Source organism: Mustela nivalis (assembly GCF_964662115.1).
Source record: "Mustela nivalis genome assembly, chromosome: 12".
In the NCBI taxonomy this organism is placed as follows: Eukaryota; Metazoa; Chordata; class Mammalia; order Carnivora; family Mustelidae; genus Mustela; species Mustela nivalis.
Window position 1 is genome coordinate 1668361 of NC_139031.1, and position 15724 is coordinate 1684084.

The window sequence follows — 15724 nt, forward strand, 5'->3', positions numbered from 1 at the left end:
TAGTGTAGACTAGCTAGAGAGTTTGACCCTCCAGAGGTCCAGTCTTCTTGTGGGGTGCTCCCACACTTTAATGAGTTTTACTTCTAGGAGTTCTGTTAGGTTCTCTGGTTAAAAAAGAAAAATATCCCCTAGTGCTTCTGGCAGGGGAGAGGGAAAGTAACCATTCTGAAAAATAACCGGAACATTTTGTTCACCGTGACAAAAGGCCTTCTCTTAAGGGAAATTGTTTTTACCAGAACCACCCCTTTCTATCACATCAGTCAGACTTCTGTGTAATAACAGGGGATTACAGCTAAAACTGCAAAGCTCAGATTCTCTCTTTTATTTTTATTATTATTTTTTATTATATTAGTCACCATATAGTACGTCATTAATTTTGATGTAGTGTTCCATGATTCATTGTTTGTGTATCACACCCAGAGCTCCATGGAGTATGTGCCCTCCTTAATACCCATCACTGGGCCAATCCCTACCCACTTCCCCTCTAAAATCTTCAGTTTGTTTCTCTGAGGCCACAGTCTCTCATGGCTCATCTGCCCCTCTAAATCACCCCCTTCATTTTTCCCTTCCTTCTCCTCCCCTATGCTATTCCTTATGTTCCACTAATAAGTGAAACCAGATGATAATGGACTTTCTCCACTTGACTTACTGCATTCAACATAATCTCCTCTAGTCCCATCCATGTTGGTGCAAAAGTTGGGTGTTCATCCTTTCTGATGACTGAGTAATATTCCATTGTATATATGGACAATATCTTTATCCTTTTATCTGTTGAAGGGCATCTCCACTCTTTTCACAGTTTGCCTCTTGTGCTGCTATGAACATTGGGGTGCAGATGGCCCTACTCTTCACTACATCTGTATCTTTGGGGTAAATATCAAGTAGTGCAATTGCTAGGTCATAGGGTAGCTCTATTTTTAATTCTGTGAGGAATCTCCACACTGTTTTCCAAAGTAGCTGTACCAACTTGCATTCCTACCAACAGTGTAAGAGGGTTCCCCTTTCTCTACATCCTCTCCAACATTTGTTGTTTCCTGGCCTGTTAATTTTGGCCATTCTAATTGGTGTAAAGTACTATCAGTATGGTTTTGATTTGAATTTCCCTGATGGCTAATGATGATGAACACTTTTTCATGTGTCTGTTAGCCATTTGCATGTCTTCTTTGGAGAAGTGTCTGCTCATGTCTTCTGCCCATTTTTCGACTCGATTATTTGTGTTTTGGGGGTGTTGAGTTTGAGAAGTTCCTTATAGATCTTGAATATCAGCCCTTTGTAATGTCATTTAAAAAAAAAAAAGATCTTATTTATTTATTTGACAGACAGAGATGGCAAGTAGGCAGAGAGACAGGCAGAGAGAGGGGGAAGCAGGCTCCCTGCTGAGCAGAGAGCCCGATGTGGGGCTCAATCCCAGGACCCTGAGATCATGACCTGAGCCAAAGGCAGAGGCTTAACCCACTGAGCCACCCAGGCACCCCTGTAATGTCATTTGCAAATATCTTCTCCCATTTTGTGGGTTGCCTCTTTGTTTTGTTGACTGTTTCCTTTGCTGTGCAGAAGCTTTTCATCTTGACGAAGTCCCCAAAGTTGATTTTCGCTTTTGTTTCCTTTGCCTTTGGAGACGTGTCTGGAAAGAAGTTGCTGTGGCTGATGTTGAAGGGGTACTGCCTATGTACTTCTCTAGGATTTTGATGGATTCCTGTTTCACATTGAGGTCTTTCATTCATTTTGAGTTTATCTTTGTGTATGGTGTAAGAGAATGGTCAGATTTCATTCTTCCGTATATAGTTGTCCAATTTTCCCCAGCAACATTTATTGAAGAAACTGTCTTTACTGGCACAAAAACCGGACACACAGACCAATGGAACAGAATAGAGAGCCCAGATATGGTCCCTCAACTCTGTGGTCAAATAATCTTTGACAAAGCAGGAAAGATATCCAATGGAAAAAAGACAAGTCTCTTCAGACTGTCTTTCAGGGGGAAATATCTACAGAAAACCAGACAGCAGGGGAGATAAAACCAAGCACACTGGAGGACATTCTAGCCTCTGACTCCTACAGCTCCATCAAACAGTAAACAGCCCAGCTCACAGCCAGGTTAAACACAAACCTGTTTAGCCCAGTTCCTTTTACCCTATTTATAATGTCTGCCTTTTTTTTTTTTTTTTTTTAAAGATATTATTTATTTATTTGACAGAGAGAGAAAGTACAAGCAGAGGGAGTGGCAGAGGGAGCGGCAGAAGGAGAGGGAGAAGCAGGCTCCCTGCAGAGCCAGGAGCACGATGTGGGGCTCGATCCCAGGACCCTGGATCCTGACTTGAGCCGAAGGCAAATGCTTAACTGACTGTCCCACCCAGGTGCCCCTGTAATGTCTGACTTTTAATGAAAAAATTTAAAAACAAACTAAAAGGCAAAAAATAAAATTGGAAGAGACAAAGCAAACATCGGAAGCAGATTTAGATATGAGAGAGAGTTGAGGATTATAAAGGCCAGATTTGAAATAACTAATTAATATGCCAAGGGCAGTAATGGAAATAGTGCACAACATGCAAAAACAGATGGAGTATGTAAGCAAAGAGATGGAAGCTTTAAGAAAGAACCAACGAATGGTAGAAATCAAATAAAGTGTAGTAGAGTGAGAAACATAATCTGAGTAGGTCTGTATCTTTTAAAGAAATTCAATCAGCAATTGACCCTCCAAACAGTCCTAGATAGTTTCACTGGTGAATTTTACCAAATGTTTAAGGAAGACGTGATACCAGTTCTCTGTAATCTCTAACAGAAAATAGAAGCAGAGGGAATACTTCTAGCTTATTCTAGGAGGCTAGCATTACCTTAATACTAAAATTGGACAAAAGCATTGCAATAAAGGAAAGCTAAGATCAGTATCTCTTGTGAGCATAAATGCACAGTTCTGCAAGAAAATATTAGCAAACTAAATCCAACAGCATATCAAAAGAATTGTTATACACCATGACCAAATGGGATTTATCCCAAGTATGCAAGGCTGGTTCAGCATTCAAAAATCACTTAGTGTAAACCATCATCACATCAATAGACTCAAGAACAAACAGCATATTATGGTCCTGTTAATATCCTATTTAGGGAAAGCATTTGACAAAATCCAACACCCATTTATGATAAAAGTTCTTAATAAACCAAGAATAGAGGGGAACTTCCTCAGCTTGATAAAGAACATCCACAAAATATATACAGTTAACATCATAATAATGAAGAAACCAAAAGCTCTCTGACTAAGATCAGAAACACGGAAGGACATCCTCTCTTGCCACTGCTTCATAGCAATGTAGTGGATGTCCTGGAAGTGAGAAAAAAAGGAACTGATAGGTGTACAAATTGGGACGAGAAAAAGCAAACTGTCTTCATTCTTAGATGACATGATAGTCTAGGTAGAAAATCCCAGAAAGTCAATAATAATAAAACTCCTGGGACTGATAAGACATTAAGATATAGCATTAATATACAAAAGTCGGTTGCTGTCCTGTATACCAAGATGAAAAATTGGAATTTGAAATTAAAAATACACCATTAACATTAGCACAAAGAAAAAAATTCTTGTATATAGAGCTAACAAAACATGTACATGACCTATATGAGGAAAACTGTACTCTGATTTAAAAAAATCAAAGAAGATCTGAATTAGTGGAGAGCTGTTCCTCTCCTGGAAGGAAGACTTAATATCGTTCAGATGTCAGTACTTAACTGGTTATTGTGTGGATAAACTTGATAGGAAACAGTTGTAAAGCAGTTTCATTTTCTCCCACTGCTGCTTGCAAGGATCCTTCGTTGGATCTCTGTTCCTTTCCCTCGGTTCATCTCACAGCTTGATGGTCACTCTCACATACTGAAAAATCAAGTCCAGTCTAATTTAAACTTCTGTCTTTCATCTTATTCAAAGTATCTTCCCCTTGCCCTGACTGGGCCTGATGGAGGTTAAGGAACCAGCAGTGGGAAGGAGTGTAATTTACTCAGTTCATTTTAAAATTATTTAAGAGATGTGTAAGATATTTCTTGCTTGTATTAGTACCTTTAATGTGCCTAAACGATACACAATAAAAAGTTTAGGAGACAAATTTTATTTACGTGAAACATTTAATGGCCGTCAGTGGTTGTGCTGAAATATTGTGAACTAGGAGTATTGTGGGGGTTCAAAAAGGGGGGCTTTGTGGGTAGAATAGTCGTGCTATGTAGAACATAAAGGACAGACAACGAATGGCAGGTAGAAGCTGATGCCAACTTCTCTCAAAGCTCTTTCCTTTACGTTCTGCTGGAGTCTGCGTCTCAGAAGGGATTTAGAGAACTTTTGGCTGGTCACGTACAATGTAAGAATATACAGAATCTCAAAAATCTCACTAATAAAGTGTAATGTAGATGATATTACAGAATTTGACATTTACTGTGATAATCTTGAAAAATAGAGTATCTACTCCTTGTTAAAAGTCTTCGTGAGTTCTTTGCCAGGAAAAAGGTAAATTCTTTACCTTTATTGAAGCACAAACTGATGGACACAGGGCAATATATTATGATGGTGCTAATAACAGAGAGGTAGATACCAGCTTGTGTTTCAAAATCACGTTGTTCTGGAGGTAGTGTTGCTGATTTTGTTTTCTTATCTCTTTGAAAGGTGGTTTGTTGCAGTTATAAACAAACAATGAACATATGCAAATGTATCTGGAAGGAATGCTTTCAGCTGCTAGCAACAAAATATTCAATGTGTTTCTAATCAAATAAGGTTTTATTTTTCTTGTAAAAAGTCTAGAAGAATGATGTACTGGTATATGCTATAGCATGTGTGAACCTTGAAAACATGCTAAGAGAAAGAAGTCAGACACAAAAAGGCACATGCTGTGTCTTCATTTAAAAAAAAAAAGATAAACTTTATTTATCTATTTATTTGACAGAGATCATAAGTAGGCAGAGAGGCAGGCAGAGAGAGAGGGGGAAGCAGGCTCCCTGCCAAGCAGAGAGCCTGACTCGGGGCTCGATCCCAGGACTCTGAGATCATGACCTGAGCTGAAGGCAGAGAAGCTTAGCCTACTGAGCCACCCAGGCACCCCCTGTGTCTTCATTCTATATGAAATATCTGGAATGGGCAAATGTCAGAAAGCAGATTAGTAGCTGTGAGGGGCTGGGGTGGCAGGATGTGGATTTGTAGGGGTATATAGCATTGAGTATGAGAAACCCATTTATTTACTAGAGCAATCTTATTACTTCTAAAATTTTCCTATTTATTATGTATTTGGTTTGCATTACTTTTTCTTTCATGGTGAGTGAAGACTCCTAACCAAAGTAGTGGTTTACATTTTCCCTTGAATATTCAGATTTTTAAAAAAATTTTTATTTATTTATTTGACAGAGAGAGCAAGAGAGCACAAGCAGGCAGAGCAGCAGCGGGAGAGGGAGAAGCAGGCTCCCTACTGAGCAGGGAGCCCGATGTGGGGCTCAATCCCAGGACCCTGGGATCACGACCCGAGCCAAAGGCAGTCACTTAACCAGCTGAGCCACCCAGGCGCCCCACATATTCAGTTTTAAAAAATTATTTTGGTATTGTGTTTTTGGTGCATGAGGATTCTTTCTTCACTGTGGGTTATACCATTGTTCATAAAGTGTCCTATAATAGTCTTCACACCTTTAAAAAAAAAGATGGCTTCTTTGTTAGCATCTGCCTGGTTTGTCTGTTTATCCTTTTGTTTTCAATCTTTTTGAGTCACTTTTTTAAAATTTCATTTTTAAAAAAGATTTATTTATTTGACAGAGAGGGAGAGAGAGAGAGAGAGACAGGGAGAGAGGGAACACAAGCAGAGGGAGTGGGGGAGGGAGAAGCAGCCTTCCCACTGAGCAGGGAGCCGGATGTGGGATCATGACCTGCGCTCAAGACAGATGCTTAAGGACTGAGCTACCCAGGCACCCCTCATTTCATTTTCTTTAAAAGATTTTATTTGAGAGAAAGAGGGAGAGTGAGAGCAAGAGAGAGAGCACAGATCAGAGGGAGTGGGAGAAGAAAGGGAGAAGCAGGCTCCGTGCTGAGCAGGGAGCCCAATGCTGGACTCTATCCCAGGAATCTAGGCTCGTGACCTGAGCTGAAGGCAGATGCCCAGGCACCCAAGTTACTTTATTTTAGATATGTCTATATCTGTGAGAGTTTTCTTTTAATAATTTGTCTTATTTATAATTTTGCTTTTAATGTTTCATCTTTAACCTGTAATTATTTTCACAATATTGGTCTTTTCCTGTCCTTTACTACATAGTCTGTATTTTTCTTTGTTTTATTGTTGTTTTCCTGGCTCTTAGGATAACTTGAAGGATTTTAATTTTATTTTAGTGGTTAGCTTGTAATGTTGAGGTTACTTAACATCTCTATTTTTTGATTTAGTGACCTTAAAATAAAGCAGTGTCTATTGGCTTTCAGCTGTGGTATGAGATTTTTGGCTCAATTATAATTTCCTAATTTCTCTGCCAAGATTTTGTCAGAAATGTGTTCATGGTAGCAGTCCTTGAGCCTGTTTGCACCCATGACTCTTTTATGAAACTCATTCCTCTGGTTACCCTAAAATAGTTGAAGCCCATCAGCCTTGAATGAAAAGCTAGGTAGTACCATTTGATTATAATGCACCGGTTTGAATTTACGTTCATATCTTATACCTGGAATTTAAGAATTTTAGCCTTTAACAATGTATTTTAAAAGTATTATTAGATTACTTGTGACTGGGTAATTCAACTCCCAAATGCCTAGCCTTTTTTTTTAATTAAAAAATTTTAATTGAAGTATAGTTAACATGCAATGTTATCTTAGTTTTCAGTATACAACACATTGATTCAGCAATTCGATACATCACCCAGAGCCCATCACAATACACGCAGTCACCATTTGTCACCATACAACATTATTCCAGTGTTATTTCGTCTCAGTGACTTATGTATTCTATGACTGGAAGTGGGAAGTTTGAGCCTCTTAATCCCTTTATCTGTTTACCCGACCTCCCACCCCCTTTCCCTCTGGCGACGACCACCGGTTTATTTTCTGTCTTTAAGAGTCCATTTTGTTTGGTTGTTTGCTTTTCTTTTTTCTTTTTTTTTTAGATTCCACATGTAAGTGAAATCATATGGTATTTTGACTTTCTTTGTCTGACTTACTTCACTTAGCATAATACCCTTTAGGTCCATCCAGGTTGTTATAAATGGCAAGATATCATTCTTTTTTATGGCTGAGTAATATTCTAATATATATATATTAGGTATATATGATATGTATTATATATTCTATATATTATTATATATTACATATATATATGAATAAATCACATATTCTTTATCGATTCATCCTTTGGTGGACACTTGGATCGTCTCCATATCTTGGCTGATGTAAAAAATGCTCCAATACACATATAGTACATATCTCCTTATTAAAGTATTGTTTCTCCTTGTGAGGTTTGGGAACCTTGCTCTTCCTCCCTGACTAGGGGGGAAAGTTCATCCTTTTTAGATGAGAGCCTATTCCTCTCCCTTTTTCTCAGCTGTATCTTACTCACTGTTAGTGGTGAGGAGTTGTAATGAATTTCTCCTTTTTTTTTTTTTTAAGATTTTATTCATTTATTAGAGATAGAGAGAGAAAGAGAGAGCACAAGCAGGGGGAGCGGCAGAGGGAGAGGAAGAAGCAGACTCCCTGCAAAGCAGGGGGCCCAGTGCAGGGCTAGATGCCAGGACCCTGGGATCATGACCTGAGCCAAAGGCAGACACTTAACCGACTAAGCCACCCAGGTGCCCTGACTTTCTCCTTTTTGGTTAGGAATGTCCTTTGTTCCCACCAGCTATAGGGACAATAAGAGGCATTATGGCAGTTTGCTTTCATTCCCCTCATCCCTGTGGGTTGCTGTCTGTTGAAGATGCACTCATTTAGGGGAGGAGCATTTGCTCCTAGTCCCACCTTTGGAACTAGAAAAATAGTCTAACCCATTCTGTGAGTTTTGTTTCAATCTGTTATAGTTGAATTTTTATTTTCCTAATGGGTGGCTTTTATATTTAAATTAGCAATATTTATGTTTGTTTTTATAATTGTTAGCCTTACTTTCATTCTTTTTTTTTTTATTAAAGATTTTATTTATTTATTGGACAGACAGAATCACAAGTAGGCAGAGAGGCAGGCAGAGAGAGGGGGAAGCAAGCTCCCCGCCGAGCAGAGAGCCCGATGCAGGACTCGGTCCCAAGACCCTAGGACCATGACCTGAGCCGAAGGCAGAGGCTTTAACCCACTGAGCCACCCAGGTACCCCCTTTCTTCCATTCTTAAGTGAATTACTTTCCATTAGTCTTTTCATTTTATACCATGAATTTTGGTTTCTTCATTTCCTTTTGTTTATTACCTCTTATGTCTTCTCATCTTCTGCTTCTGCATGAACTTTCTGAAATTTCTGACACTTTTGTTCTCTAACTTTAACTACTAAGTTTAAAGATCTGTAAACATTCTTTAATCTTTTCTTTAACCTTTTCTTCCACATTCCTTGGTCTTCTGTTGTGGTTTTATTGGGAGCCTCAGTTGATAGACAACTCTACTTACCCATCACTCTGTACTTAGTTTCTTTACCCCCCTCATTCTATTTAGGATTTATGGCCATTCATTTCACTCACTTTTTTTTTCTTTAAGATTTTATTTATGTTTTAGAGAGAGAGAGAGAAAGAGAGCACGAGCACAAGCGGGATGGAGCAAGGGCAGAGGGCGAGGGAGAAGCAGAGTCCTTTCTGAGCAGGGAGCCTGACACCAGGCTCAGTCCCAGGGGATTGCATCCTGAGCCAAAGAGAAATAAATGCCCAATTGACTGAGCCACCGAGGTGCCCTTAACTTACTTCTGCTAATACCCTAATCCAGTGGTTTTCAGACTGTGGTCCAAGGATTTCTGGGGGTTGATGGTTAAAACCCTGATTAGGTTACCTATGAAGAGCTTGTGGATTGAGGATAGAGTTCTGGCTCAGCACTGAAATCATAGGGAAGAATAATAGTGTGGTGTGTTTTGTTTTGTTTTTGTTTGTTTGTTTGTTTTAGAAGAATAGCGTTTAAAGGCTTTCAGGAAGAGGGAAGCTAGTGATGGATTCTGGGTGCATAATCAGAGGAGGAGGATGGTTGCTGAAGCAGGAGGACTGCTCAGAGATCAGGTGAAACCGTGGGAGTGGAATTCCGCTGCTAGGTCTGGACTGATCACTGCGGGAGCACTTGGGTTGGGCAGTGGACGTGAAGGCAGATCTGTGATTGGAGAGGAGTGAGTGAGTGGTTCCCTGCGCAAGTCTGCAAGGACAGGCTGTCCAGGGGAGGAGAGAAGAGGGTAGTTGTTAGAATCCTCAAACCTCTGCTTGGTTTTTTTTTTAAATTAATTTCTTTTCAGCGTAACAGAATTCATTGTTTATGCACCACACCCAGTGCTCCATGCCATACGTGCCCTCCATAATACCCACCACCTGGCTCCCCCAACCTCCCACCCCCCCCACTTCAAAACCCTCAGGTTGTTTTTCAGAGTCCATAGTCTCTCATGGTTCACCTCCCCTCCGTTTTACCTGCAGCTTCCCCAGCTCAGCTTGGGCACGCCTGGAGCTGGGACTTCCATTTCGTCTTGCTGTGGCTCTCATTTCCCTTATATTCTCTACTCCATTTACGGGGTCATCCTCCTGTGAATTCTGTCTCCACATGTAACTCTATTCGAGGAACTTCCATCAAGAGGGAATATTTTTGTGCTTTTACCACCCATCTGCTTACCTCCCTGCAGTGGAACTCAAATGTTCTGTCCTCTTCTGCTTTGGCTCCTCCTCCTTCTGACGAGGGATACATTTATTTCCAGCTCCTTACCTTGAACACACTGCTTTAGCACTTCTCCTTTTTCTTTCTTGCATTAGTAATTTTTCTTTCTACCTGATTTTTATTGCAATTATGTGTGACTTTTCTCATCTTAAAAAAAAAAATCCTCTTCATAGTTCCCATCACATTTCTTTTGCTTTCCTTTCCTATAAAATTCCTGGAAAGAACTGTCGATGTACTTTTTATTTTCAATTCTTCTTCTGTCTTAATTTACTTCAGTCAGGGTTTTATGTTCACTGCTTCAGAAAAACAGCTCTTGTCAAGGTCACTGATGACCTCCACGTTGCTAAATCCAGTTGTCAATTCTCAGCGCTCATCTTACTTGGCCTGTCAGCGGCATTTGACACGGCTGATAATTCCCTTTTCTTACATGAACTTTCTTCATTTGGCTTTTGGGATGTCACAGTCTCTTGCTTGCCTCCTACCTGCTGACTGCTGCTCCTCAGTTAGCGCTTCCTGATTCCTTCTGTCAAGTTGACTTCTAAATATTTGAGAGGTCTGAGGCTTGGTTCTCAGACTTCTCTGGTTGTACTCACTCCCTAGGATGGAAATCTTATCTGGTCTTAGGGCCTTAAATACCTATCTGATTATGTCCCCCCCTGGTCCTCACCTTAGGAAAAAAAAAAAAATCTAGCCAGGCTCCTTCCCTTGGATTGTACAGATTTTTATAACCAACAGTTTATCTGCCCTCTCTTCCTCAGTGAATAAGAGGGATTTCACGTTCAGTGGTGTACCCTGTACTTTTTATCTCCAAAGCAAAATAACTACTCATAATCTTTCCTGCCTGAGAAAATGGCCACTTTCTCTTTCCAGTTTTGTAGGTCAAGACTCATCCCTGCAAACCCTGTCAAGTCTGTTTTCAAAACATACCCAGAACTTGATAATTTTTGATATTTCTATGACACAGGGCCAAGTGACCTCTCTTCTGGATGATTGCAGTACACTCCTGACTGGTCTGTCCGCTGCAGTCTGTGTCCCTTCTCAGTTACTTTCCACATTGTACCTACAGTGAGGCTTTTGCCCTCTATCAGATCCTGTCACCTGTCTGCTTAGAGTCCCACCATGCATTCTTATCTCACTCAGCGTAAAAATGAACTCTGCACTGTTTGTGAGAACTGACACATAGTGCAAACTCCTGTGAGACCTCATCTCTTCTCCCCTCTCGCTGTTTGAACACACCAGGCTTTTCCTGTCTCAGACCCTTGGTGTGACTGTTCTCTAGGCACTGAGTACCTCCCTCCAGATTTCTGCATGTCTTTCTCTTTCTTCTCCCACAAGTCCTTCTTCAGAGACCACCATATTAGTGAGGCAGCCCCCACCCCCGCTCGTACTCCCTGTTCCCTTAGTCCTGCACCAGTCATCATCTGCCCCCTCATCTGCTTATTGATCGGCGGTTTCTTAGCCCAGTGAGTGCAAGAGCTTTGTTTTGTTCACTGTTGTGTGCTCAGTTCTGAAAAGAGTGCCTGGTGTGCAGTAAGCTCATGACAAGTAATTGCTGAGTGAATCGAATTTCAGGTAGCTTCTGTCATAAATATTAATTCCTTTGGTCATTCGATCCCTCTGACTTGAACCTCGTAAGTCACAGGGTTCTGGCCAGTTACCCTCTTTCCAGTGGTCTTGCAGCCCTACTCAGGCTTCACCATTCCATTGTAAACAATCTCCCCTGACCCTTAACATCTTCTTAGAAGACCCCCTCTCTTCACATTTCTTCACCGATGATGGGTTTCCTTTTTGATCCATTTTCCCTACTCCAAACGATTTTGGGAGAAAGTAGTGATGGTGTTAATATTCTCTTATCCATCTGGAGTTCTGAACGGGCTCCCAGCAGCAGGCCAGTTTGATGCTTTTGACTCTTGGCTCCTTTTTGTTTTTGTTTTTTAAGATTTTATTTACTTACTTGACAGAGACAGCGAGAGAGTGAATACAAGCAGGGGAAGTGGGAGAGGGAGACGCAGGCTTCTGCTGAGCGGGGAGCCTGATGCGGGCTAGATCCCAGAACCCCGGGACCGTGACCTGAGCCGAAGGCAGACGCTTAATGACTGAGCCACCCGGGTGTCCTCTTGGCTCCTTTTTGGTCACTGTCCTTATTGTCAGTTGTCACTTTCCCACTCCACTTATATTGGAAGAATTGTGACATCATGAGACTCACGGTCTTCCTCTTCATTGTCCATTTGTCATTTTGTGGATGACATTGTGTAGTGTCTGTTCACACCCAGATCCAAGGTCATTTTCAGTCATGTGGGCAACAATCCTCCTTCAGAAATCCATGCATAGGGGTGGTCCCTAGACTACCATCACTTGGAATTTTTTCATTTGAGGGTATTCAAACCTATTTTTACTTTGATCCATAGCCCTAGTAAGACTATTTCTAGCACACTTGGTCTTGGACTGTAATGAGATCTCCTATCCTTGACCCATCCTCTTTTACCTGTCATCCCCATAAAATTAGATGGAATTTAATTTGAATTTAATATTAAAATTAAGTTTCTCATTCAGCTGCTATTTTTTTTGATATGTGGTATATTTATTGAATCATTATTCCCCCTACATTGATTTGTGATGCCTCCTGTATGTAGAACTAACTTATATAATTTTTTTATGATAGAATGTTTCATTTATCTGTCAAGTTTTGGGGCCATCACACTCTAAATGTTATTGGAGCTTTATAGTATGTTCGATATTTGGAAGGGATAGTAGCATCTCATTGACTTTAGTTTTTAGAATTGTTGGTGTTAGTCTGACTCTTTACACTTCCAAAATATCTAAAAATTTTTACTTTTTAATAGATCAAATCATTCTTGCCTATAAATACCAACGGTGTATCTTCTATAATTTTGAAAAATAAATGCAACAAATGTAAGTGAGTTGTTAATTTTATTTTTCAGATATGTTTCCTTCTTTTTGCCGTTCTCTACATTGTTTCTTACTTCATCATCAGAAGATACAAGAGAAAATCAGGCAAGTAGAAACACTGTAGCTAAAACTTAGATCATCATGCTGGGCGGTCTGTGGTGTATGGGCTAAATACTATGCCAGTATGGAGCATATATATTCAGTATGGCCATGATTGAAGGACACAATAGCTTGGTACTGAGAGTAGACAGTAACCTTCAGGGATCTGACTGCTTGCAGGGTCCTCATTCTCTTAGACCTGAACCCTTGTTTACCATTGTTCTGCTGTCCAAGAGTAGTGTGGGGCTGCTCAGTATCTGCAAAGTTCTAGAGTTTATAAGGATATATGTGTTCTTGTGACTGGCTCTGAGTCTGAACAGCATACTTTCCATCCTTACTCTGACTACTAGACTATCTTTTCTTTCTCTAAAGTGATATAGAATTTAGAATTTCCATGATACCATTTAGTATCAATTGAGGATTCAATTTTATATTTTTCTTTTTATTATTTCATATATATCCTGTATACCAGAGGATCTACTAAATTTTTATTCCTTTTTTATTAAAAATTATTATTATTCTAAAAAGATTTTATTAATTTGAGAGAGAAAGAGAGAGAGAGAGACAGAGAGAACACAAGCAGGGGAAGAGGCAGAGGGAGAAATAGACTCCCCCTGAGCCAGGAGCCGAAAGTGGGGCTCAATCCCAGGACCTGGAGACCATGACCTGAGCTGAAGGCAGATGCCAACCATTTGAGCCACTCAGGCACCCTATTATTATTTTTTTTGAAGATTTTATTTATTTTGAAGATTAATTATTTTTGAAGATTTTATTCTATTCACTGTATTACAGTGAATAAAATCTTCATATACACAAGCATGTGCATGAGTGGGGGGAGGTGCAGAGGGAGAGGGACAAAGAGATTCTCTGCTGAGCAGGGAGCCTGGTGTGGGGCTTGATCCCAGGACCCTAGGATCATGACCTGAGCTGAAGGCAGATGCTTGACTGACTGAATCACCCAGGCATACAATCCCTTCTTCTTTTTCTTTTTTTTAAATGAACTTTGTGCTAATTAAGTCACAGGTTTTTGTGCCAGGGTTTTGTAAGGATCTGAACAATGGCCTTACTGCCTTCTGTTAAATCTCAGCTATTTTTTATAAATCACAGGATTTTCTGCCTGTGGTGCTGGGCTCACAGTAGGTACCATGTGAATACTTAAGGATTCCATATAATAGGAACTCTTCATGTTATAATAATAAAAAACTTGTTGGAATTTTGAAAGCAATTAGGAAATAGTACTGGCTCTAGTGTTTTAGTTTGGCTCTATGATTACTATAAAAAACTTTTTGGAATCTATAAGCTTTCAAAAATTTGAAGACCTGCAGATTCAACACAGTATCTTAGCTGTTTTTACACATGTTTTGGCATCAGGTTTTAATGATTATAGACACAGAAGCAGGGGGAGAAAGAGAATTAATGAATATAAACCCATCATTTTAGGGGAAATTAGGGGATGATGAGCAGGAAAATTGGAGATGAGAGGATTGAGATGGTTTTTAAATATTTATTTATTTTGAGTGTGGGTGAGCAAGGGTGGGGGGCAGAGACAGAAGGGGAGAGAGAGTCCCAAGCAGATTCCCCTGACCTTTTCACTGAGTGAGAGCCTGACTCAGGGCCTGCTCCAGGACCCCGAGACCATGACCCTAGTGGAGGTCAAGAGCTGGATACCCAACAGACTGAGTACCGGGACAACCCATTAGATGATTTTTAAAGTAATGGCAGGGAGGGGTGATGAATACCTTGGACTTAGTAGAATTTAGGGAGAAGAATTGGAATTCATATGAAGCTATTAAAACATTCTTAAGTAGTTGATGGTTAATTGGGGGTATGTACAACAGTATAAAAATTAATTGTGACTGTCCTTTTGGTTGTAATGCTATTTTGGCAGCCTGTAATTAAGAATGGAGATTGGAGGGGCGCCCGGATGGCTCAGTGGGTTAAAGCCTCTGCCTTTGGCTCAGGTCATGGTCTCAGGGTCCTGGGATCGAGTCCCACATCGGGCTCTCTGCTCAGTGGGGAACCTGCTTCCCTTTCTCTCTCTGTCTGACTCTCTGCCTGCTTGTGATTTCTGTCTGTCAAATAAATAAGTAAAATCTAAAAAAAAAAAAAAAGAAAAGAAAAAAGAATGGAGATTGGGGTCAGAATGGCTCATATGAACCATCGACATGGAAGCCGGTAGACTCTCATAATTACAGAGACCTAGAGAGAGAGAGCCTTTGAGGACACCCCAGTTAGGTATTGAGGAGAAGGAGGGGTCAGGGGGTGTTGTGCAATATTCTTGTAATTGGATCATACTTTCTTTAGCTGGTAAATTTATGTGGGAGGACAAAGAGAAGGCTAGCAGCCATGAGAGAGAGGGAGGTGAGTGAGCATTGGAGCAGAGGGCATCTGCTACTTGTAAAAGACATAAAACTTGATACTTTCCTTCTGTAAATTGAACAGTAATTATGAAGTATTGAGGCAGTGGTATTTAAATGGTTTAGACTGGTCCAAGAGCATCTTCCTTATTACCAGTAATAATGACAAATTCAAAAATTAAAAGTACATGAGTTTTAAGATTCTGACTAATAATTTTATAATAAAGATTTTTGTTGGATATTATCAATTAAAAAATTTCATTCATTAGCAATTATAATTTTACTTATATTGTATGACAGTAAACTTGATAGTGGTCCTAAGGTTCTGCTAAGTTTTATTTTCTTGCACAATAAATATTTAGAAAATCTCAGTTTACATATTTTAGTTTTGTTAATCAAGATTTTGGTTAATCACAACACTCTTCTCTACCTACATTCTGTCCTATGTAATTTAATAGGATTTAAATTTGCATCCATGCTGAAATAAATACAGTGCTTTTTGAAAATCAGTTCTTTTCAGTAATTCTTTAAGTTTCTATTTTTGCTTATATTTTCTA

At 39.9% G+C, this 15724-nt stretch overlaps 1 protein-coding gene across 13 annotated transcripts in view; it reads left to right on the top strand.

Moving 5' to 3' along the window:
- Positions 1-15724, top strand: part of LMBR1 (limb development membrane protein 1) — a 156975-nt gene that overhangs the window by 21709 nt on the left and 119542 nt on the right. For 10 of the 13 annotated variants that reach the window (XR_014301147.1, XM_082692933.1, XM_082692944.1 and 7 more), the window contains exon 2: positions 12744-12816. The exons of the other annotated variants lie outside the window; for them this stretch is intronic. Coding sequence is in view for 7 of the 10 variants with exons in the window: in XM_082692933.1 (XP_082549059.1) it covers positions 12744-12816 (73 nt within the window). In the remaining 3 variants the exon portion in view is untranslated. The remainder of the gene's footprint in view (positions 1-12743; positions 12817-15724) is intronic. 13 annotated transcript variants of the gene reach the window in all.